The sequence below is a fragment of the Chiloscyllium plagiosum genome, chromosome 38 (assembly GCF_004010195.1).
Source record: "Chiloscyllium plagiosum isolate BGI_BamShark_2017 chromosome 38, ASM401019v2, whole genome shotgun sequence".
NCBI classification, from domain to species: Eukaryota; Metazoa; Chordata; class Chondrichthyes; order Orectolobiformes; family Hemiscylliidae; genus Chiloscyllium; species Chiloscyllium plagiosum.
Window position 1 is genome coordinate 28,409,967 of NC_057747.1, and position 26,201 is coordinate 28,436,167.

Genomic DNA, 26,201 nt, shown 5'->3' on the forward strand with positions numbered 1-26,201 from the left:
CGACGTTTCGGGCATAAGCCCTTCTTCAGGCTTATGCCCGAAACGTCGATTCTCCTGTTCCTTGGATGCTGCCTGACCTGCTGCGCTTTTCCAGCAACACATTTTCGGCTCTGATCTCCAGCGTCTGCAGTCCTCACTTTCTCCTTTTGTAGGCATATGTAATTTAATTAACTTAAAATTAATGGTTTTGTTAGCGAAAGTACACCCTTACATGACTGAAAATTGGTAGTGATAACAATCCATTTCTCAAATTTTGCTATTAAAAGGATCATGCATGCCTATATAATTGCATTATTTTGAAAAGCAGGGAGCTTTCCAATCGTTAGACCACTTATTTTAATTAATGGAAGAAAAATCACCAACCTTTAATGCTGTATGTCTCTTATTTACCTGCTCTCCAGAAAAAGGAAGCTTGGTATCCAAGCATTAAAGTGAATATTCCAATGGCTGTGACGTTTGATTGAGGTCAGAAACCCTTTTTCTGATGCTGATTGGATCACAAATTACCCATTTAGTTTTGACAACTTCTGTACTGAGAATCCTTGGACAGGGGTGTCTTGTTTGAAGTATGTCCAGAAGTCCCTGAGTTTAGCAGTAGGGAAGCTTATCAGTGAAATATGCACCCTTTTGCGGCAGTCAGTAAATTAGGTTCTGGGATTTCAATGCTCAGCAGCCACTTTGACAGCTGTTGGCCACGTGTAAGGTAAGTGTGGGGGCTGTTGTGGGACAGTGGTAGTGCCCCAAACTCTGTGCCAAACAACCTGAGTTAAAGTCCTACTGCTTCAGAGGTGTGTAATAGTATCTCTGAACAGGTTGATTAAAAAATATCTAACAACATCTAGCACTGTCACTGTAGCAAAATACATAAGGTAAGAGTTGGGATGGAGGCGGGGGTGGGGGTGGGATAGGGTGCCAGGAGGGCGAGTGGGGAGCATGGAATCAGTGGGTAGCTTGCCAAGCTTCATGCTCTCTAAGCCATGTGGCCAAACAGCTGCTCAGAAACTTCATGGACATTGGTCACCGTGCCAATGTATGGACATGGCTCACCGTGCCGATCCATTCTGGATCCATTGCTGTGGACAAGCCTCAGAGATCCGGGCAGTAGCAAGGCTATTTCAGGAAACAGTGGAGCTACGTGGGTGAGAACTTAACAGTAGCATGCCAGGTAAGTAACAGAGCGCTTCAGGTAGATGAGCGATTGGATAAGGAGGGGGAGGGTGGTTGAGGTATGAAGTCATGTTAAACATGGGGTGCTTTAGTCAGGGTGTCAGGTCGGCAGGTGAGGGGGCAAGTGTTGGGGGTGTGTGCATGTGTATGTGTGTGTGTGTGTTGGTTCTTGAGTACTGTAGATGCCACGTCTGGCTGGATCTAGTTGGGTCAGTTTTGTTGTGGGGATTGGTTAAGCTGTATATTACCCAGGAGAGAGAATGAGAGAGAGAGAGAGAGAGGAGTTTAACTCTCTAACCTTCCTTGGCTAACTATTAAGTTGAACTGCACAGGAAACCTCCAGAGTTTCTGACTTTTGGGGGGCTTTATCAGGGCAATTGCTCATTGGAAGTTTCAATTTCCTGGGCCATCCCCACTCAGTTTGTTGTGTCAGGGATTCTGCAGGGTCCCAGTATGCAGCACCAGCCCGCACTGCTCCAAGAACTATCTGAACATCAGAATATCTGGGCCATTGTCTCTGAAGAAACACCAGGATTTCCCAGTGACTATGGCTATACAACAGTGCTAGCATTATGAGGTCCACTCACGCAATTCTAACACGCAGAGAGCTCTTAATTTCAGTCTCTCAGACAGTTGGAGGAGAGGGAAACTTAGTAGAATGGTGGGAAACACAACCACAGAAAGGAGCTCAGGGTCAGAGGGTAGATGTTTAAAGTCATTTTGTTGCAGCATTACCACTGCAAATGTGAAAAGATGGAAGTATGTAATGTTTTAGCATTGACAATGGCAGATTTCTGAACAAAAAGCCTTCAAGAACTGCAGGTGCTGGAAGTCAGAAACAAAATGGCTGGAAAAGTTTAGCAGATCTGGCAAGACCTGTGGAAAGAAAGCAGAGTTAATGTTTCAGGTCGAGTCACCCTTCTTCAGGACTGATTGCTGATGAATTAGTTTAGAAGAGGATCACTGGACCCAAAACAGTAACTCTGATTCTTGTCCACAGATGCTGCCAGACCTGCTGAGTTTTTCCCGCAATTTTTGTTTTTGCAGATTTCTGAGCGTTGACTTGAAAAATTGTAAGCACTAGTAGATATTTACCGACTTCACTGGTCTCAGGGTAAATACCACAGGTTTGGAGAAGATAAGTGTGATTCTACAAGAGGTTGCATTATGGGCTCATTCATGGGATGTGGGTGTTGCTGGCTGGCCCAGTGTGTTTTGCCTACCCCTCAATGTCATGAGGAAGGTGTGTGGTAAGCGCCATCTTGAACTATTGCTATTCCATTTGGTCCATCCATGGTGCAGCCAGGAAAGAGTTCAGCTTGTTGACTCAGTGACATTGAAGGAAAGACATTTCCAAGTCAGGATGGTGAGTACCTTGGAGGGGACCCTGCAGGGTGGTGGTGTTCCCATGTACCTGCAGCCTGTGTCCTTCTAGATGGTAGTAGTTGTGAGCTTGGAAGATGGCGTTGGAGAAGCCTTAGTGAATTTCTGCAGTTTATTTTATGGAACATCATGTTTGACTAACTTACTAAATTTTTTAATGTAAGTATCAGATTTAATTGGCGTACCTACCTACACCGTAACAATTACAGCAGTTTAAGAAGGCAGTTCATTACTACCTTCTTCTAGAAGGCTGCAAAAGTTTGAGAAGCTTAGATAGGATGGTTAGTCAGAGCCTTTTTCCCAGGGTTGGAACTTCAATTACGAGAGGCCACATGTTCAAGGTGAGAGAGGGAATGTTTAAGGGAGATGTGAGAGGGAATCTTTTCATGCACAGAGTGGCAGGGGCCTGGAATGCATTGCCAGAGGAGGTGGGAAACGTCGCCAATATGCCTGCTTAAGAGGCATCTGGATGGTTACATGATTAGGGAGGGAATGGGGGATACAGACCGAATAAGTTTAGTTAGGACACGATGATCAGCACTGACTTGGAGGGCTGAACGGCCTGTTCCTGTGCTGTACTTCTCTTTTGTTCTTTAGTTCTGTTCAAGGGCAACCAGGGCTGGGCATTAAATGCTGGCCCAGCATTGACACACTCGTCACATGATTGAATTTCTTTAAAAAAGGAGAGAAGGTGGATATTATCCACCTGGAGTTTAGAAGGTATGTGATACCGTCCTTTGTAATTGGCCAGCACATATGATCCAAGCTCGGGGACAGGTAGGCATGTATTAAAATGAATTGGCAAATGGTTGATTCATAGATGCGAGTGAGTAACAGTTTATTAACAGTCAGCTTGTTGGAAACCAGTTATCTCTTGAATACTAAAAGCAAAATACTTTTAAAAAAACATTATTAAAGCATATGGGCACCTCTGACTAGCCAGCATTTATTGCTGTCTCTAATTGCCCTCACTCAGCCATTTTGGAGGGCAGTTAAGAATCTGTGTGTCTGGAGCCACATATAGGTCAGGCAAGGTAGGCCCAACTCTTTCCTTCCTTTAAGGACATTAGTGAACCAGATAGATTAACCTGACAATTGACGACAATTTCACAGTCATCATTAGACTCTTAATTCCAGATTTTGTTTTTTTTATTGGATTCAAGCTCCACCATCTGCCATTGGCAGGATTTCAACCTTGGTCCCCAAAACATTACCTGAGTCTCTAGATTAATAGTCTAAAATAATACCATACATTTCAGTGCCAGAGCCACTTTTGTTTGCAATCTATAAATTCTTTTGAGGATGGAATTGAGTTCGGGGAATCCAGACTTGCACATTGCAGCTTTGAAAGTTTGGCAATGCCAAATAATTATCACTGAGCTAAAATTTAAAATAATTTTGCAATGCTTAGTCACTTAGTGCAGAAATAACAGATGAATTTTAATACAGGGAACTGTGGTGAGATGATTAGATTTAGCAGAAGTGTGATATGGGTTATGTGCTAAATGGCGTTATGCTTAAGATATTGGAGATGGGGAAGGATCTTGTGGGTTTACCAGACAGGTCATGAAACCAGCAGGGCAATGTGCCCGGCAGTTGTTTTAAAAGAAATAGCACACAAAATGGGATGCTCAGAGAGTATAACCAAATGTCTAGGCAGAGGTAGCTATAATCATATATTTGGTCTTGGCGATACCTTCTACTGAACTGAGTGTATCTTCTTTCTCCCTATATCAGAACGAATATTCAGTTCCTGTTCAGATATCAGACAAAATTCAGTTACTGGAAGTAGTGCAGTGAAGGAGATTTAGTTTTTGAAGAATACAGAGAAAGGTTGCATGCTTGATGCCAGACAGTGTTTGTGAAGGAAGATTGACTATGTTGGGTTTTCTCTTAAAAAGAGCAAAGTAAAAAAAAAGGGATATGCTAAAAGTATTGAAAGTTATGGAGGGTTTGGGTGAATTGGATCCAAGCAAGAATGTTTGCTGTATGCAGGTTCTTTTGTGCAACGAGTCACATCTGTAAATTAAACATTAGGAAAGCAAATTGAAAACGTGGGAGTTTTGTTTTAAGCTGCAAGATTCATTTTCAATGGGAGGGACAAGAAAACCCACTGAGTTTCTGAAAGGAATTAACCAGACCTTGTTTAAAGTAGGATTAAGGGGTAGTCAGAAATATACCATTTGAATACTGAATGTGGGGGCACTAAAGGGGCCACAGATTATTTGCCATTTGAAACTGTTGCTGTGACAACATTGAAGAATACTGTTTGAGTTTCTCTATATAATCAATCAAATAATAAACTGCACTTAGACCAATGAAGTGTTTTAGGTAGACATGAGACCTCTGTTGTATATGAGTAAATCTTACTCATTTTACCTTTTTAATGTTACCATTTACACTGAGAGTGAAAATGATAACATGGATGTACATATGAAGTGAGGAAAAGGAGTCCATTATTTTGTATATAATCACGTGTAATACACAAAAACAGCTAATTTGGCCATATTGGTGTTTGTCCTTCACTCTGGCTTCCTCTGGCTCATTTTTATATCAATTAATCAATCAGACACCCTTGTGACCTTTTCTTCCTTGTATTTATCCAGTTTCGCCTTAAATATGCAGATGTTATTTGCTATTTTGTTAGTGTATTCCACAACTTAACCGCTCTTTGATGAAGAACTTTCTTGTCTTCTCAATTCCCAGATGCACTTATTGGTGAACTGCAAGTGGAGACATCTAAGCTACACTTACTCAATCAAACACACACTTTATTTTAAAGATCACTATTGGTCATCCCCTCTCCATTATTTAGAGAAGAGGACCTGAACCTTTTCAACCTTTGCTGCTAGCTAATAACTCAGTGTTTTGCTACAATCTGTTTTGAGCCTTCTCTAGTACCTCTATATAAGTTCTGCAGGAAGCTATTTAGAGACACTCTGACTTCAAGTATAATTATCCATGATCCATCTGGGATGCCAGCAATAGTGTGGTGCTGGAAAAGCACAGCCAGTCAGGCAGCATCTGAGGAGCAGGAGAATTGATGTTTTGAGCGTAAGCCCTTCATCCTAATGAAGTGCAGGTTGTTCAGCCTGTAGTGGTCCAAGGCTATATAGGTTTGAAAAAGTCACTGGTATTGAGTTTGTGCAGCATTATAGTTTGACAGCTATGGTAAGGCAGGGTAGGGACCTACAACAACAAACTTCATGTGAATTGACATTTCTTTCGATAGTAAAGCTTATTCAGCCATTGGCAGGTAATATGCTCAGATTCAAGTGGTTGTCTGAAATACTTCGATTTATACCTGCATCTGATAATGTAGGCGCTATTGATGTAGATTAAATACCAAACTTGCAAAGTGTCATAAATATTATCAGCATTCCTCCATTATAGATCTACTTCCTCCTGACTCCACCACCTAAAACTCTACTGCCTGAATGTAACTCCTATGAAGTGTCATAAACTTTCCATGACATTTCCATCAAGGTAGTATTGATTCATTATAAATCACACCTAAAGTGTACAATGAGTTCAGCATGAGGCTATTACTGTGGCCAACCAGTTCAGACTGAGACAGGCACAAGTAGTCATTCCTCAATTTCTTTTAATGGAAAATTATTTTCTGCTCCACTCCTTGAGTTGGCAAGTATATATTTATATTTATAACTGTGTAGAGTTATAAGTTACTTTGCTTCTTCCTCATTGATTAGGAAAATAAATCTCTGATTTTCTCTTTTCAAATTTGTTATTTTCTATTTTGTTCGCCTGTCCTGGCTGTATTATTTCAGCACAACATTTGAGATTAAACTCCTGAGCCTATCTAACTAAGAAAAGTAAGCCTCAAGTTCAGATTGTGCACTGCAATATAACTCTCAGACTCAGGAATTCCATTGTTTGGAAGGCAACTGTTGAACGTACTGTCCCAAGGTATGATAACTGTAGGTTGCTCAACACAATGCTGTTTTCAGTCTCACATCACCAATGTGCACCTACTAATGACCCAAAAAGAGCTTCAGAATCTCAAACCCGCTTGCAAGCTATTCCAGAATCCGTTCTCACATCATGCCAACAGGACAACTGCATCCTGAGAATACATCTTTTTGACACTTCCAAAGTTCACATTATGAAGTACCCCATCTGGGATAAGCTGATTACTTAAGCTGATTACTTAATTGAGCTGAATTTCTGAATGGTGACATTCAGCATTGGGATGGAGAATGAAATCAGATTTATTTTTCTAATCAATTTGAAACTCGCTTTCCATCTAGAAATTGTTCAACATTTTACTACTTATTTGAACCTGCAAAGTCTATTTGAATGATTGTTTTTTTATATAAATAATGTGCAAGGGTATGGGAAAAAAGAAGACTGGCACTCGGTAATGATGCTCATTTAAACAGCCAGTGTAGACATGCTGGGCTGAATGGCCTCCTTCTGCACCATATCATTTCTAGGAATCTCTTTTCTCTAGCTCTCCCAATTTGTGTATGTCTGGAAATTAACAGCCAATATATTTTACATAGCATTTTATGCATGGGCACAGAATTCCTGCTAACTTCTTCACCAGTTGGCATCAAAGAAATGAACTATTATAGGTTGTGTAGCAGTGCATGCCAGGAATAACAATGGTGATCCATTCTAGTTACCAGCAAACTGTGTATTGTGGGACTATCATAGTGTGAATGTGTGGGAAGCAGAAAAACATATATATATATATCTTCACCAGGAGCTGTGCTGTACTGACATAATCAGCAGCTGTTCACAAAGCAGATAACAAGCTGCTGTTAATTCCATGTAGGCAGTGAGGAGAATTCACACAGGAATCACTACAGTGCAGCAATGATAAATATTTCACATATTATTGATATTGGAGACTGAAAATAAAACTTAAGTAGAAACTGCAGCTTTAAATTTTTAATGCTCCTCACAAAAAGACCTTGGGGAAGGCTGTGGCAATGAGAAGGGTAGTAAGGCAGATCTTTTATAATTAGCTTATTAAGATATGCACATTAAAAGTTGCTGACTCTCACTGGGATTTAAAGGATCCAGAACAAAGATATAGCATGTATGTAAGAAAATATGTAATCTGGTGAGATTGAAAAGGAATCTCATTTGTACAGTTAATGAACAACCGATTTTTCCCTTGTCTGAAGCAATCTGACTTCAAACAATAATGTGCTTGATATCCCATCCTAGTTTGTGTTGTAAAGTCTCATTGCTCAAAATATTGAGACAGAAATGGCTAGAGTAATTTAGTGTAATTTCTAAAATCCATAGCAGCAGGAACTGAGATCCTAGCACCATTACTGCGTCATTGCTCCACATACATGGAATGAACATAGAAAATTGGGCAAGATCAGATCAAATAGTCCTGATTTTTAAAGCCAGTACAAATGAGAGTTAAAAATATCTGCAGTGCATGACTAATACTCTCCTAAGTTGCCCATAACCCAGCCAAAACACAACCTCTTTTACCCACTCTCCTGAGCCAAAACACAGGCTCCAATATCCAATATTGCCCCCCAGGATGGAGTGTCCAATACTCAGCATCTCCAGGCAGTACACAATCTCCATTACACAGCCTTTCCAACCAGAGTGCAGTCCCCATTACTTAACCTTTCCAGCCAATATACAATATTGATTACAAAATTTTTCCAGCCAGGGGTCAGTTCCCATTTTACACCTTATCCACCTGGTCCGTAAATGCAAGTTTTCTGTTATTTCCCTAAAACATTTTTAATGACCCCACCATCTTGCCTTTCAGCAGTTATCTTCTGAAACACACGCACCAGTACAGGCAAGGATCAAGTGGCAACAGCAGCAACTTTCATTTTTATAATGCTTTTCATACAGCCCCACCTCCCAAGGTGTTTCAGGAGTGCTCATTGTTAAACAAAATTTGGCACTGAGCTACATAACGAAATATTAGGACACATAGCCAAAGTTTGGTTAACTGAGGCCCAAAAAGAATGAGCAGGGTAAGCTGCTCACTGAAGCAAAGGTACAAAATGAATACTTTGCTTCTGTCTTTACCAAATTAGAAAATGGTGCCAATGGCCCAGTTGAAAGTGTGAGTGTTGAGCAACTGGCCAATCTGGTGATAGTTGTAAAAGGAGTGCTAAAAAGGCTAGCAGCATTTCAGGCAGAGAGGTTACCAGGCCCAGATGGCATCCATCCTAGATTGCTGAGAAAGGTAAGGGAACACATTGCTAGGTCGTTAACAAAAATTTTCCAGGCTGTCTGAATGCAGGATTAATTCCAGAGAACTCGACAATTGCCCATGTGATTCTGTTGTTTAAGAAAAGGCCAAAGGATAAATCGGGAAACTACAGACCTGTCAGTTTGACATCAGTAGTGGGGAAATTGATAGAGACCATCACGTGGGCTAAGATAAACACTTCAAGAAAAGTAAATAAATGCTAGACAGTCAATAGTTTTGTCAGTGGCAGGTCATGTCAGATCTTTGACGAGGTGGTACAGGCAGCGGATGAGGGTAATGCTGTGGATGTTGTGTATTTGGACTTTGTGAAAGCATTGGATATAGTGCCATACAGCAGGTTGGTTAGCAAATTTGAAATGTTGGAGTTTGAGAGGTCTATGGCAGCATAGTTTAGAAGTTAAATAAAAGATAAGAAACAGAGGGTAGGTATAAGTCGGCATTTCTCAGATTGGAGACGAGTTGAAAGTATTGTTCCCCAGAAATTGTGTTGGGACCCTTGCTTTTTCTGAATTATATAAATGATTTGGAGATGGGCAGAATCTTGAAATTTGTAGGTGATACTAAGCTAGGGAAAACAGTGAGTTGTGAGGATGATGCTAAGTGAGTTCAGAGGGACATTGACATTTGGCCAAATGGCAGATTTTGAATGCAGAGAAAACTGAGGTACAAAAAACATGGAGAGACAATACAGGCTCAATATATAACTTTATGGGGAGTACAGCAACAGAAGCACCTCCAGGGTTTATGTGCATGATTCTCTGAAGGTGGCCAGGCAAGTTGAAACAGTTGTTTAGATTACATTACAGTGTGGAAACAGGCCCTTCGGCCCAACAAGTCCACACCGACCCGCCAAAGCGAAACCCACCCATACCCCTACATTTACCCCTTACCTAACACTACGGGCAATTTAGTATGGCCAATTCACCTGACCCTGCACATCTTTGGACTGTGGGAGGAAGTAGGATCCTCGGGTTTATAAATAGAAGCATAGCGTATAAAAGTGAGGAAGTGATGCTGCCCTTCCGAAAATCATTGATTAAGCCACATTTGGATATTGTGTTCAGTTCTGTGCACCTTATTTAAAGAAAGATGTTAAAGCCCTGGAGAGACTTCAAAGATATACTAGAATGAAACTAGGAATGATGGGTTTTAGACACAAGGTAAGGGCTTATTCTGCTTGAAACAGAGAACATTGAGGTAAGCTTAGTGAGGTGTTCAAAACATTGAACAATTTTGACAAGGTAAAGAAGGATTCTCTGTATCCAACTGTTGGTTTGTCAGTAACTAAGGGTCACAATTTCAAGATTGTCAGCAAAACTGCTAGGAGTGAGGTGAGAAACATCTTTACACAGAATTGTTAGGATTTGGAATGCATTGCCTGGAAGGGTGGTGGTGGCAGATTTTATAGGAGGTTTCAAAACAGAGCTGGATATATACATGAATGTGCTGAATTTAAGGGCTGGAGAATTGGACTAGCTGGATAGTTCTTTTGGGAGACAGTACAGATATGAGGGGTTGAATGGCCCTCTATACTGTTATATTGCATGAATCTAAGTGATAACTTTTAAGGAGAGAAGACAGCTTGGGAGGTAAAGAGGATTGGGCAGAGAATTTCTCATGCTAATAGTGGCCTCGTTAAAATTGGAAAAGCACAACAGACCAGAATTTGAAGAGTAACCTGCAGGAGTTTACAGAACATAGGAGGAGCAAGGCCATGAACGAAATTGAAAACAAGCATGTAAATTTTTAAATCAGCATTTTGCACATCCAGGAATTAATTTAATTCCGAAAGTGTGTGGGTCGGAGTGGTGAGTGAATGTTAGAATACCAGCAGAATGAACTCAGATTTATGAGGGTGGAAGATAATAGCAGAATATAATATCTGCCGTTCTGGTTCAATGTTTGCGTGCTTCAGGCAGTTGTTTTCTTTTGGAATATGAAGATTGCAGTTTCAAACAGTTGGACTACTTGCTTCCCACTGTATAGATTGCTGGTTATTCTGCAGTGTGGGGATTAATGCAGGGATTTATATTTGTGGAACATTGGGCGATGTAATTGTGCTGCAGCCACGGTGCTTTCTGCAGTAATAAGCAAACATGAATAAGAATAAAATGCGAGACATCCATTAACCTGAAATGAATCATTTCACTTATGCTCTTAGGAATTTGCTAATATTCTGCGGGTGAACATATGCCATCCACTACATCCAAGGTGCAGACATGGATATCTGTAGAGTGACTCTGGGGCTTCCTCACTTAGAATTGATATGATGTGATTACAATAGTTGATCCAATTGCAAAGACTTTTCTGCATGATGCAGAAGAAGTAATGCCAACACAATGGTCGTGAAAAGATGCACACAAAAGAGAAAGTGGAAATCTTGAAACTGCTGTCTTTCGGTCTGGTGTGTACAATAGAGTAACGTGTCACAGCCCTTTAAACATCCATTAAGTGGCAATTGTGCTGACAGTGTCAGAATCAACTAAGGTTCAGGGAGATGTAGGTTTTCTATTTTCATATATTATCCATTGTTTCAGAAACATTGAGTAGACTATTATTAGGGGTAATATTTGGGCCAGTATTAGTTTTGAGGAAGGAATATGTCTTGTTGCTGATATAACGGATTGGTGATATGATTTACTAATCTGACAAGAGTGGTTTGCCTCATCATTTATTTTGTTTCAAAGACTATGAGAAGTTTGGTAACTAAATTGTAAGTAAAAATCAGTCTTTGATTGTAGCATGTCCACAGTTGCAGAGAATATTAATGATGAACTTGGGTATATTTATGTTTCATTAGTGAGGATTATTTCATAATTACAAAGTCATGATTGAGTTCCATGAGGATCCCTCACAGGGAAATGTAAATGAATATTTCACACATTACTTGTTATGTTCTGTTCTGGAGGGAGATGGCAATTTATAAAACTTTATGTCCCAGCATCCAAATTGTACATTACTCTACTGAGGATATATCTGATGTCATGTACTGTTCCAAACAATGGCACTCTGAAAGACACTGTGCAATGCAAGAGTTGAGCAAGTTGCTTCTCATAGCAAGTATCTTCCTCCCATAGGTGTGTTACCAAATAATTACAAGCCACACCCCATAACATGCTCGATATGGACTAGAAACTGAACACACTCTTGCCTTTTGAATAACACAATCCTTGCATTTTGAAAGCGAGTAATAACCAAATACTTGGCTATTAATATAGGTTGCCTTTTATACATAATCCAATGTGACTGGAATGGCCAAATAATCTAAATTATACTCTGGATTAGTGGTGCTGGAAGAGCACAGCAGTTCAGGCAGCATCCAAGGAGCAGCGAAATTCCTGATTCCTGATGAAGGGCTTTTGCCTGAAACGTCAATTTCGCTGCTCCTTGGATGCTGGCCTGAACTGCTGTGCTCTTCCAGCACCACTAATCCAGAATCTGGTTTCCAGCATCTGCAGTCATTGTTTTTACCCAATCTAAATTATACACAGAATGGTGGTTGGAGATGATTTCCTCTTGATATTTTACATTCTACAGAAGAACCAGCAGATGATTCATTGCAATCTACCAGTGATTCTCTTGAACTGTTTACTGGTTTGTGTAATGATTGGAACAAGGCCAGCTAAGTGGGCATACGCAGAATAGAAGTTTCCTGATTGAGGCTGTTAACCTGGGCCAATTAGGGAGCCCTGGCTGACAGATATCAACAGGAGTATCAGAGGTTCTGTTCACTCTGGGAGCTGACTCTGAGGGAGCTGGACCAATATCAGGTACGATGCACCTGTAAATAATGGGTGACTTGGTGACAGGAAACTGGTCTCTATGGAGTTAGTTTAGTTTGGACATTTCCAGGCTATATTTGGGAAAGTATTTTCCTGTCTGGACAATCAAGATGATATTAGGAGCCTCCTCCTCAGCAAACTTGCACCCTACCATTTTGTTTTATTCACACATGGAACATGGATGTCACAGGCTGATGCAGCAGGTATTGCCCATGCCTAGTTACCCTTGAGAAGGTGATGGTGACCTGCCTTCTTCAATTGCCATAGCCCATGTGCTGTAGATAGAACCACAATACCATAAGGGAGGGAATCCCAGGATTTTCACCCAGTGACATTGAAGAAACAGAGACATATTTTCAAGTCAGATGGTGAGTGGCTTGGAGAGGAACTTGCAGGGGGTGGATTTCCCATGTATTTGTTGTCTTTACCCTTCCCGATGGTGGTGATCATGGTTTAGAAAGTTACTGTCTCAAGTGACCTGGTGAAAGTTCTGCAATGCATCTTGTAGATGGTGAACGCTATTGATATTGAACATCAATGGTGGAGGCAGTGAATGTTTGTTGATGGGGTGCCAATTAAGTGGACAGCTTTATCCTGGCCAATGTCAAGCTTCTTGAGTATTGTTGGAGTTGCACCCATCCAGGCAGTGGGAAGTATTCCTTCACACTCCTGACTTGTGCCTTGTAAATGGTGCACAGGGTTTGGGGAGCCAGGAGGGGAGATATTCACTGGAGGATTTGTAACCTACTGCTCCTGTAACTACAATATTTGTATGGCTAGTCCAGTTCTATTTCTGGACAATGGTGACCCTCAGGATGTTGTTGGGTGGGGAATTCAGTGATGGTTAAGCAATTGAATATCAAGGGGTGATGGTTAAGATTCTTTCGTATTAGAGATGGTCATTGCCTGACATTTCTGTAGCAGGTAAGTTACTTCCCACTTGTCAGTCCAAGCCTGGATGTTGTCCAGGTTTTTCTGCACAACTGTACTCCAGCACAATCTGTAACCTCATGGCCCAGCATATTCCCCACTCAATCATTACCACCAAGCCAGGGGACCAACCCTGGTTCAATGGAGAGTGCAGGAGGGCATGCCAGGAGCAGCATCAGGCATATCTGAAAATGAAATGTCAACCTGCTGAAGCTACCACACAGAACAACATGCGTACCAAACAGCATATGCAGCAAGTGATTGACAGAGCTAAGCGATCCCTCAACCAAAGTATCAGGTCTAAGCTTGGCAGTCCTGCTACATCCAGTCGAGGTGTTCAATTAAGCAACTCATTGGAGGAGGAGACTCCACAAATATCCCCATCCACAATGATAGAAGAGCCCTACATATTAGTGTAAGAGTTAAGGCTGAAGGGTTTGCAGAAATCTTCAACCAGGAGTGTCGAATGGATGATTGATCTTAGCCTCGACTAAAGGTCCCCAATATCACAGATACCAGTCTTTAGCCAATTCGATTCACTCCATATGATATCAAGAAACAGTTGGACATACTGGATAATGGCTCCTGACAACATTCCAGCAACTGTTCTGAAGGCTTGTGCTCCAGAGTTTGCCACTCCCCTAGCCAACATTGTCATCTGCCCGACACTGTGGAAAATTGTCGAGGTGTGTCCTGCACATAAAAAGTAGAACAAATCCAACCAGGCCAACTACTGCCCCATTGGTCTATTCTCCATCATCAGTAAAGTGATGGAAGTTGTCATCAACAGTGCTATGAAGCAACACCTGCTTAGTGATGCCCAGTTTTCGTTCTGCCAGGGGCACTCACCTCCTGACCTCATTACAGCCTTGGTCCAAACATGGACAAAAGAGAGAACTTCAAAAGTGTGGGGAGAGTGACAGCCCTTCGCATCAAGGCTGCATTCAACCAAGTGTGGCATCAAGGAGCCTGAGCAAAACAAGAAGGAATGGATCACAGGGAGCAAACTCTCCACTGGTTGGAGTCTTATCTGGCACATAGGGAAGATGGTCATGATTGTTGGAGGTCAGTCATCTCAGTTCCAGGACGTCTCTGCAGGAGTCCCTCTGGGTAGTGTCCTAGGCCCAACCATCTTCAGCTGCTTCATCAGCGACCTTCACTCCACCATAAGGTCAGAAGCGGGGGGTGTTTGCTGATGATTGCACAACATTCAGCACCATTCACAACTCCTGAGATACTGAAGCAGTCCATGTTCAAATGTAACAAGATCTGGACAATATCCAGGCTTGTGCTGACAAGTGGTAAGTAATATTTGCTCCAAGCAAATGCCAGGCAATGACCATCTCCAATAAGAGGCAATCTAATCATCGCTCCTTGACATTCAGTGGTGTTACCATCACCGAATCCCCTGCTGTCAACATCCTTGGCCTTACCATTGACCAGAAACTCAACTGGACAAGCCATATAAATACTGTGGCTACAGGAGCAGGTCAGAGGATAGTAATACTGCAGCAAGCAACTGACCACCTGACTCCTCAAAGCCTGTCCATCACCTACAAGCCACATTTCAGGAGTATGATGGAATACTCCCCACTTCGATGGGTGTAGGTCCAACAACATTTAAGAAGCTTGATACCATCCAGGATAAAGCAATCCATTTGATTGGCACCACATTCACAAGCATTCTGTCCCTCCACCACTGATGCTCAGTAGCAGCAATATATACTACCTACAAGATGTGCTCCAGAAATTCACCAGAGATCCTCAACAGCACATTCCAAAACCGTGACCACGGGCAACTGTCTGTGTAGAGTTTGCACATTCTCCCTGTGTCTGCGTGGGTTTCCTCTGGGTGCTCCAGTTTCCTCCCACAGTCCAAAGTTGTGCAGGTTAGGTGAATTGGCCGTGCTAAATTGCCCATAGTGTTAAGGTGAAGGGGTAAATGTAGGGGAATGGGTCTGTGTGGGTTGCTCTTCACAGGGTCGGTGTGGACTTGTTGGGCCGAAGGGCCTGTTTCCACACTGTAAGTAATCTAATCTAATCTAATCAAAAAATGCTAAAGAGAATTGGTGTTAATTATTCCAAAATGCTCAATTAAATTAGGTAATATTTTAGTTAGTGAAACTGCTGATAGGATAACTGGAGAATGGGTAAAGAGAGGACAATATTCACATTTCAACTCCGGTATCTCGATTTTATTCCAGCCCAAACTATCTTTTTAGAACATCATTTTTCTCTCTAACAACAATTCTGTCTGAACCATTTCATGTGGGTGATCTTTTTTCATCCATTTAAACTCCAGTATCCTGTTTTTTAACCCAATGATAGTGGATCAAATGAGGACTGAGTTGTGGCACTTTGTGCATAAGAATTCCAAATCATATTTGCTAAAATGCACAGCTTCATGTTTTCCCATATTATGCTTCACTTGCACACTCGCTTAACCTATCCATAACTTTATATAACCTCATTATGTCCCCTTTACAACTTGCTTCCTACCTATCTGTGCCATCAGCACATTTGGCAGCCAACACTTCTGTCCCTTCATCCAAGTCATTTAAATAAATTGTGAGCAATTGAGGTTCCAGATCTCTGTGGCACGCCATTCATTTCTTTCTGCCAACCTGAAAAAGACCCATTTACACTTACTCTCTGCTTCCTATTAACCAGCCAACCTTCCACTCATGTCAATCTGCCACCCCAAAACCACGAGATTTCATTTTCTACAGTAGCATTTGTTGTGGCACTTTATCAGATGTCTCTGAAAATCAAAGTACAGTACATCCACCTGATCTCCTCTGGCTACAACACATGCACTTTCTGAAAGAACTGTAATAGATTGGTTAAACATGACGTTCACTTTTCCTGATTATGTTTAGCTGATTAAAGTGCCCTGCTATTACTTCTTTAATCATAGCTTCTTGCATTTTCCCTATGTCAAATGTTCAACTAACTGGCCTGTACTTTCCTGCTGTCTGTCTCCTTTGCTTTCTGAATAAGTATCTGCAAATGAGACCTTGCCCAAACCTAGGGAGTTTTGGACAATTAAAACCAATGCATTGACTGGTGACAGTATTTATTGTCCATCCCTAAATGCACAAAGGGCAATTAAGACTTGATTACATTGATGCGGGTGAAATTATATATAGACCCGACCAGGTAAAGACTGCAGTTCCCTTCCCTAAAGAAAATAAATGAACCAGATGGTTTTCTCCAGCAATTGACAAAGCTTCATGGTCATCATTAGATTCTAAATTCCAGAGTTTCATTGAATTTAAATTCCACCATCTGTCATGGCAAGATTCAAGCCCATGTCCCCAGAGCGCTACTTGAAGTCTCTCGATTAATAGTTTAATGATGATACCACAAGGCCATCACACATTAAAGCGCATGAGATTGGCAGTAATGTACTGAGATTGATATAAAATTGGTTAGCAGAGAGGAGACCATGAACAGTCTTTTTCTGAATGGCAGGCAGTGATTAGTGGGGTGCCGCAGAGATCAGTGCTGAGACCCCAGCCATTAACGATACACATTAATGATTTGGGAGAGGGAACTAAGTGTAATATTTCCAAATCTGGCATCCCTTACCTCGTTTGGCTTGTGTGTGACTCCAGACCCTCAGCACCATGTCTGACTCTGAAATGGCTGGAAAACAAATCAGTTCAACAACAATTCAGGATAACAAATACCACATCCCATATGAACAGTAAACAAAAGCCCATGCATTCTTTTCCAGTGATCTAAAACTTGTCAAGTATTTTCAAGGTTTATTTTTAAAAAGTTTCTTTCTAACTTTTTTTTTCGACTCCTGAGAATTTGCTTAACATGGCTATCTTATGCACTGCCTGGGGCAGCTTGCTGTTTTATCATCACAATGCAGTCCCATTGCTTCCTTAAACAAAAAGTACTGTCTAAATGATACGTAGCATAGAACAGTACTTTATTAAAAGAATACAAGTGACATTGGGCCTCCAGGAGGAAATTAAACATGAATGAGAAACTACATCGTCAGGAAGACTGGCAGTTTTATTTCTGCAACCCAATGAATAGGAGCTTAAAGTTGTTCTGTTTTTCTTCTAAAATTATTTGATTGTGAAGAGCTTTCCTTAATTTAATGTTGCAGTCCTGCATTGAAATGTTTATTTATACTGGCAATTGCAAAGGTACCTTGCTGTGTTTATTAGAGGTCAAGAGGTGTTGAGGAGACCAGTTTAAGATTGTTTAGCTTAGTTACAAATCACACAACACCAAGTTGTAGTCCAACAGGTTTATTTGGAGGCATTAGCTTTCAGAGTGCTGCTCCTTCATCAGGTCGTTGAGCCACCGCCTGATGAAGAAGCAGCGCTTCGAAAACTAGTGCCTCCAAATAAACCTGTTGGACTGCAACCTGGTGTGTGAGAGTTTTAATTTTGTCCACCCCAGTCCCAACACCGGCTCCTCCAAATCATAGCTTAGTTACATTAGTTATAATTTATAGACTTTGCCTCTGGTCATGGTAGACTCTCAGTTTTGATCATTTTGGCATAATTACCTTTTTCAGTGGTTATTAATAACTAGCCAGACAATTATGTTCTGTAAATTACAATGAAGTAGTCAGTCATGGTTTTGTATGTTGGTCAACTGCAGATCTGGCCATTAAACAGCTTTGGCCACCACTGTGAGGCATCCTGAACATTTATGGATCCTTCTATCAACGACACGTATGCAATTGGTTCCAGAAAGAATTAGTCATCAGCTTTAGTGGAGTGGGGTAGGAGGTAGAGGAGTTGTTCTTTCTCTGTGCCTCAAGCTTGCAAGACCATGTGCCCACAGCTTGAGCACAGTAAAATATATAATGTGAGGAAGACTACTCTCTGTTAATCATGAACCTATGTTTCTGTTTGCAAACAACACTTTTACAAATAACTCAATTTATATTTGTAAAACACTTTTAATGTCATGTTCCAAGGTGCCACAGAAATATCATAAACTAAGTATAACACTGAGTTATTTTACATAATATTAGATCAGATGGTTAATATATCAAAGAACGATTCAAGAATTGTCATAAAGGGCGACTGTGAGGCTGAGAGGTGTCGGAAGGGAATTGCAGAGCTTGTGCTGAGATAACTGAAGGTACAACCACCAATGGTGAAGCAACTGAACCGAGGTACAACAAGAGGCGACTACTAGAGAAGCACAGATACTCCAGGGAGTCATTAGGTTGGAGGAGATTATGCGAATCCAAAGGGCTAAGCTATGATAGGATTTGAAGACAAGGCTGAGAATTTTAAAATAAAAGTGTTGTTCAACCAGAAACCAACATCAGCCTGTGAGCACAAGGGGTTGTAGGGGATTGGGACCTGCCATTGAGACTTCGGCAGCTGAATTTTGAATGACCTCACTTTATGGAGGATGTGGGAGACCAGAAGTGTGCTGGAATCTGTTCAGAGTTGGAGTATTCATGTTGTGTGCAAGGCCAGGAAATGGCAGCCATATTTAACACACAACATATATCTGAATCTCTGCAGCATAAAATTACACTGCAGTGAGCTATGAACGAGCTATGATTTCTCCAACTACACCAAAGAAATCAAATCCAGAGGTGCTAGCCTGTTCACTAGAGAAGCAGATAATATAGATCAAATAAAGAATTGATCCTTTCCACAGATAAAATAAGCTGTGTTAAAAATACAGTACAAAAGATGACAGGTTTTGAAAATGTAAATTTCCTGGACAGGGACTAGACACCCAGCAAAGGAAGATAACAGCTAAAATGAGTAAATGTGGGAACTTAGGAAGTAAATAACTGAAATTTACACTATGTTTTATGCAGTTGATGACTAACATTAATTTATGAGGTTGACAAGATATTTTATTTTTGTATTATTTGATTTCAGTCAGGTATCTTTCTAATGGTGGTGACTATTTGGGTTAATTTGTTTGCTTTAGTTTCCCATTGATTTCCATTTAATCGAGATTTCTTTCTCTTTCTTTCTTTCTTTCTTTCTTTCTTTCTCTCTTTCTCTTTCTTTTCCTCCCTTCCTTTCTTTCCTCCCTTCCTTTCTTTCCTCCCTTCCTTTCTTTCCTCCCTTCCTTTCTTTCCTCCCTTCCTTTCTTTCCTCCCTTCCTTTCTTTCCTCCCTTCCTTTCTTTCCTCCCTTCCTTTCTTTCCTCCCTTCCTTTCTTTCCTCCCTTCCTTTCTTTCCTCCCTTCCTTTCTTTCCTCCCTTCCTTTCTTTCCTCCCTTCCTTTCTTTCCTCCCTTCCTTTCTTTCCTCCCTTCCTTTCTTTCCTCCCTTCCTTTCTTTCCTCCCTTCCTTTCTTTCCTCCCTTCCTTTCTTTCCTCCCTTCCTTTCTTTCCTCCCTTCCTTTCTTTCCTCCCTTCCTTTCTTTCCTCCCTTCCTTTCTTTCCTCCCTTCCTTTCTTTCCTCCCTTCCTTTCTTTCCTCCCTTCCTTTCTTTCCTCCCTTCCTTTCTTTCCTCCCTTCCTTTCTTTCCTCCCTTCCTTTCTTTCCTCCCTTCCTTTCTTTCCTCCCTTCCTTTCTTTCCTCCCTTCCTTTCTTTCCTCCCTTCCTTTCTTTCCTCCCTTCCTTTCTTTCCTCCCTTCCTTTCTTTCCTCCCTTCCTTTCTTTCCTCCCTTCCTTTCTTTCCTCCCTTCCTTTCTTTCCTCCCTTCCTTTCTTTCCTCCCTTCCTTTCTTTCCTCCCTTCCTTTCTTTCCTCCCTTCCTTTCTTTCCTCCCTTCCTTTCTTTCCTCCCTTCCTTTCTTTCCTCCCTTCCTTTCTTTCCTCCCTTCCTTTCTTTCCTCCCTTCCTTTCTTTCCTCCCTTCCTTTCTTTCCTCCCTTCCTTTCTTTCCTCCCTTCCTTTCTTTCCTCCCTTCCTTTCTTTCCTCCCTTCCTTTCTTTCCTCCCTTCCTTTCTTTCCTCCCTTCCTTTCTTTCCTCCCTTCCTTTCTTTCCTCCCTTCCTTTCTTTCCTCCCTTCCTTTCTTTCCTCCCTTCCTTTCTTTCCTCCCTTTCTTTCTTTCCTCCCTTTCTTTCTTTCTTTCCTTTCTTCCTTTCTTTCTATTCTCTCCCTCTCAGTGCCTTCCTCCATTGACTAATCTTCATACTTCACACTTACCAGTTCCTTAGAGTTTATATTACAATAGATTTAAATCCGGTCTTTTGGTGACATATTTATTGCAAGTTGATGGTTCATTGGTATGATGGGTATATATATATATATCTTAAATGGACTCCTGTTACAGAGTATTTACAATACAGAAGCAGACCATTTGCCTCAATTGGTCCATACTAGTGTTTATGACCTGATCACACCTGATTTCATCTGTATTTCCTGTTTTTTTGTATTTCCCAGCTTCTCCTTAAATATATTTAGTGCTATCCACATCAACTACTCTACCTGGTATGGAGCTTCACATTCTAACCATTCTCTGAGGAATATAATTTGGATTTATTAATGATCATTTTATGTTGGTGACTGTTTCTTCTGGATTCCTCAAAAATGGAAACATAAATTCCATTTATACCCCATTAAATGTCTATGTAATGCTAAAACCCTTCATTGGGACATCCCTCAATATTTTTTCACCAGAAGGGAGGCCAAGCCTGATGGATATTTTTCTGCTACAAGGCTGTGTACAATGGGTTTATTTCTGATGTAGGGCTCATCTGATCAGTATAGATCTCTACTCTGCCTAGGAAAGACAAGACAACACCATCCAAGCATCATCTTGGTTAGGATGTTAGATTAAGGGAGACAAGTTCATTGGAAGCATTGGACATCTGTTGCCGTCTTTCTTTGTATCATCGTTGAGCCCAGCACCCCAACAATCGACTGGAAATCAAAGCATTCCAACTATCTTTTTTTATTTTGGTAGACTTCCTGCTACCCTGAATTCCTGTCAACTCTCTAAGTAAATCTGTACTTTTGTTTAATCTCTCTACTCTAATGGCCTGTTTTTTTTGTCTTCATGACCAGGCTGATGAGCTACTTGGCAAGATCCAAGGGCTACAGGAAGAAATGAAGAGAAAGGATCAGATGATCGAACAACTGCAACAACAGCTGGTGAGTCTGACCTCCAACTGAAGGCAATGTCAATTCTCACATGTTTGATACAAACATCCAACAGTATCAGCTCAAGTTCTGGTAAAGGAAGGCAGGCTGGGTCTCTTGATCTCTGTTATTAAAGAAAAGAGACTACGTTCACTCAAGCCCTGTTGCTATGATGCTATGCAATGCTCATTTTGGAGTTTGATGGGTCAGGTGACAGCCCTTTTAAGTGACCCAAATGAATGATCATTTGAGATTGACTTTGACACAACTGAAAGTTGCTATCTCCTTTTAACTCTGTGGAATCTTGTGTATTTCAATTATGTTGCCTCTCAGTCTTTTAAATTCCAATGAATACAGACCTGATCTGCTCAACCTTTCCTCATAAAACAGTCCTCCTGAACCTGGGATTAACCTAGTAAACCCACGGTCCCTTTCAGTAAGAAGGACAAGGGCAGCTAATGCATCACCTGCAAGTTCCTCTCCAAACAACTCACCATGCTGACTTGGAAATATATCTCGGTTCCTTCGTTGTCACTGGGTCAAAATCCTGGAACTCCCTCCCTAAGGGCATATGAACTGCAGTGGTTCAAGAAAGCATTCACCATCACCTTCTCAAGGGGCAGCTAGGGATGGGCAATGAATGCTGGCCAGCCAGTGATTCCCACATCACATGAGTGAATAAAAGAAATCTGCCAGCTGATTTTCCTTAGATTAGGGAACAAAATTATTCATAGTATTCCAGCTATGGTCTGACTAATGCCTTGTAGAGTTTTAAAACTGCTTCCCTATTGTAATACTCTGTTCCCTTTCAGTTAAAGACCAACACTCCATATACCTTCCTTATTACCTGCTGAATTTGTACATTAGCTTTTTGTGATGTATACTTGAGGGCTCCCAAACCCCATTTGCTTTATCTTTTTGCAGTCTTTCTCCATTTAAACAATTTTCAGCTGCTCTATTTTTCCTGCCAAAGTGCATGACTTCACATTTTCCCACATTATATACCACCTGCCAAGTTTTTGCCTAATCATCCAAACTGTGTCCATGTGTAGACTCTTTGCATCATCCTCACCACTTGCCTTCCCACTTATTTTTGTGTCTGTAACATTTCCTGCGGCCATCCAAGTTATCAATATATTTTGTAAATAATTGTGGCCCAACATTGATCCCGGTGGCATATTGCTTTGTGAAAATGCCCCACCCCCTTCAATCCCAACTCTGACTCTTGTTTGTTAACCAATCCTCACACCCCCGAATGTATATCCCCTCCAAGACCATGGGCTGTTTCTCTTTCAGCCAGCTAAGTTTCTATCCAAACTAATATGTTACTTGCCACACGCTGAGCTTTTATTTTCCACAATAACTATTGATGTAGCACCATAACAAATGTCTTCTGGAAATCCAAGTACAGAGATGTAGTACATCGATAGGCTTCCTTTGATCTACGGTATGTGTTACTCCTTCAAGAAACTCCAATAATTTGGTTAAACATGATTTCCCTATTACAACACCATGCTGATTCTTGCTGCTAACCTTCAGTTTTTCTGAGTGCATGGCTTTAATCTCTTTCATGAGACAGTCTAACAACTTGCTCATGCTGGATGTCAACCTGTTTTCTACCTCCCTCTCTTCTTGTATAAGGGGGTTATATTTACTACTTTCCAGTCTAATAGAACTTTTTCTGAATTTAGGAAATCTTGGAAAATTAATATCAACACATCCATTACCTCATTAATCACCTCATTTAAAATTCTAGGATGAAGTCTATCTGGACCCAGAGATTTGTCAGCTTACAGTTCCATGAGTTTGTTTTAGTACCGCTTCCCTTGTGATGGTGATTCTGTTAAATTGCTCCTTTTTAAACAGTCCAATGTAACCTTATAGACATTCTATGTTTTTCTCTCATTACTTTCGGGTTAGTTGAATGTAAGTGCCTCCTCCACATTCCACTTAGGTTTGGTGTTTCATGTACTCATGAGTGAAGCAAAACATTTCCAAAGTTTACTGTGCCAACTTAGGTACAAAGGTACCTAGGTACAGGATATTCAGAATAAATTATAAAAATAACAATATAAAAGGTTAAGCATGACAGTCCTTCAGCAGACTGATCTGGAGCCACACCTCCAGCCCACACCGGGACACCCCCTCCAGCCCACACCGGGCCCTCCCCTCCAGCCCACACCAGGCCCTCCCCTCCAGCCCACTCCGGGCCCTCCCCTCCAGCCCACACCGGGGCACCCCCTCCAGCCCACTCCGGGCCCTCCCCTCCAGCCTATGCCGGGCCCTCCCCTCCAGCCCTCGCCGGGCCCTCCCCCCCGCCCTCGGCCCTCCCCTCCAGCCCACGCCGGGCCCTCCCCTCCAGCCCACGCCGGGCCCTCCCCTCCAGCCCACGCCGGGCCCTCCCCTCCAGCCCACGCCGGGCCCTCCCCTCCAGCCCACACCGGGCCCTCCCCTCCAGCCTACGCCGGGCCCTCCCCTCCAGCCTACGCCGGGCCCTCCCCTCCAGCCTACGCCAGGCCCTGCCCTCCAGCCCACTCCAGGCCCTCCCCTCCAGCCTACGCCAGGTCCTGCCCTCCAGCCGACTCCAGGCCCTCCCCCCGACTCCAGGCCCTCCCCTCCAGCCCACACCAGGACATCCCCTCCAGCCTACACCGGGCCCTCCCTTCCAGCCCACGCCGGGACCTCACCTTCAGCCCACGCCGGGACCTCCCCTCCAGCCCATGCCGGGACCTCCCCTCCGGGACCTATCCTCTAGGCCACGCCGGGACCTCCCCTCCAGCCCACGCCAGGACCTCACCTCCAGCCCACACTGGGACAAAATCTCTGTGACCCATCAAGGTCTTGCTGTGGGCCTGCCACGTCCCACTCTGAGCACTCTGCCACAGTCAACAATCCAGCAGGTTCCCCCGAGCCCAGGTTCCAGGCCTACTGAAGCCACCACTGCTGATGACCCTCTAACACCGCTCTGGTTTCCCCAAAGTGTCAGAAGATGAAAGAAAAGCTGAAAGAGGAGTGAGTGAGGGAAGGATGCTGCTGGCCCAGAGCATATAGGCTCAGGTGTCCTGAACACACTGAGATGGCAGTGCTGCCATATTGGTATAATCTTCTGTGGAATATGGCAAGAACATACCAGTTTACTGAAGTGCCTTAGATCTCTGACAACCCACTGGAAATCTGGATCGTGTGTTTGGATAACCCATTGTTGAAGGAAACATACTAACCTGATCAGAAGATCCCACATATTTTTACCATCTGCTGATCTTTGCCTGAGAAATCTCTCCATTGTTCGAATAGAGACATAAAGATTGACTAAATTATTGTCAGTGCTATAGTTTCAAACTTATCTTTCAGTGTTGAGTCTGTGAGGTCAACCTTGATGAAATTCTAATTGAAAATATTCTCAAGGAATGAGCAGAAATTTAAGAAATATAGCATGAAAAGATCCAATTATTAAGCATGAAAAAAATCTTTGAAACAACCTGGTATGAAATATCATTTATCCAAGGATTTGACTCAAGAACTCAGATGTAGGAAGTGTCTAAAAAAATTCGAAGCCTGCAAATATCAAATTAATCTCTTATTCTGGTCACTGGACTGAACTAGTTTTCTACATTTTCCTTTTAAAATATTGATGAAAGTAACTGAAACGTTGACACCAGTCATGTCTATGACAAAGGCAGCAGCTTCATGAGAGTCAGGGCTTATAAATGGATATTTCTAAAATACACCAAAAGTCATGCCACACATTAGCAATGCTTTATTTTTAAAAATTAAGCTTTATTTTTAGAGGGGTAGAATTTAATCTTGGTTAAACCACGCTTTGATGCTTCAGTGACCTAAGGGAGATGCCGAGGGTCATGTTCATGCTGCAACACCGTAAGCAACATTAGAACTGAGTGGAGTTGACCACAGTCCACAGTAACCCCCATCCCCCAAACTTTCCCGGGTCTTTAGAGATGTATCCTATGTGATGTGACAGCATGGAGAGTATCACCTAGTGTATGACTAATAGTGCAAGGATTCAAATTGCTGTTTATGAGTTAAATACAAGACAATGCATATAGGAGCAGAATTAGGCCATTCAGTTCATTGAGTCATGACTGATCTGACAACCCTTAACTTCACTTTTCTGCCTTTTTCCCTCTAATGTTTGATTCTCTTACTGATTAAAAATCTAAATACCTCAGCCTGACATGCCAAAACTGGGTCTATTAAGATATCTGAGGGGCTTTTGCTGGAGACGTCGATTTTCCTGCTTCTCGGATGCTGCCTGACCTGCTGTGCTTTTCCAGCACCACACTAATCTTGCCATTGTAACTATGTCAGTTTCTGATTCTGAGAAAACGTAGCGACAATGTAGGATCAGAGTTGGATTTTCACTACCCCTTCTCCAAGATAAGCAAGTTGTTTTAGTGGGAGGAAATTACTGCAGACGCTGGAATCTATACTGAAAGCAAAAACATGCTGGAAATCACAGTGGGTCAGGTAGCATCCATGGAGAGAGAGCACCCGAATGTTTCATGTCTAGGTGACTCTATCAGAGCTGTTCAGAGTTCATCAGAATTGTTTTATCCCTGTCCCACCTCCAGGAACAGCTAAATGATGATTGAGACAGCACGATACTAGCTATTTTTCAGACCATCAGAGAAAAAGCTGTAATGTAGTACTGTGCATTAAAACACA

At 42.0% G+C, this 26,201-nt stretch overlaps 1 protein-coding gene across 4 annotated transcripts in view; it reads left to right on the top strand.

Annotated features, from left to right (window-relative positions):
• ccser2a (coiled-coil serine-rich protein 2a) overlaps positions 1–26,201 on the top strand; it is a 622,973-nt gene that overhangs the window by 443,390 nt on the left and 153,382 nt on the right. For all 4 annotated transcript variants that reach the window (XM_043679239.1, XM_043679240.1, XM_043679236.1 and 1 more), the window contains exon 8: positions 21,444–21,530. In XM_043679239.1, the coding sequence (XP_043535174.1) occupies positions 21,444–21,530 (87 nt within the window). The remainder of the gene's footprint in view (positions 1–21,443; positions 21,531–26,201) is intronic.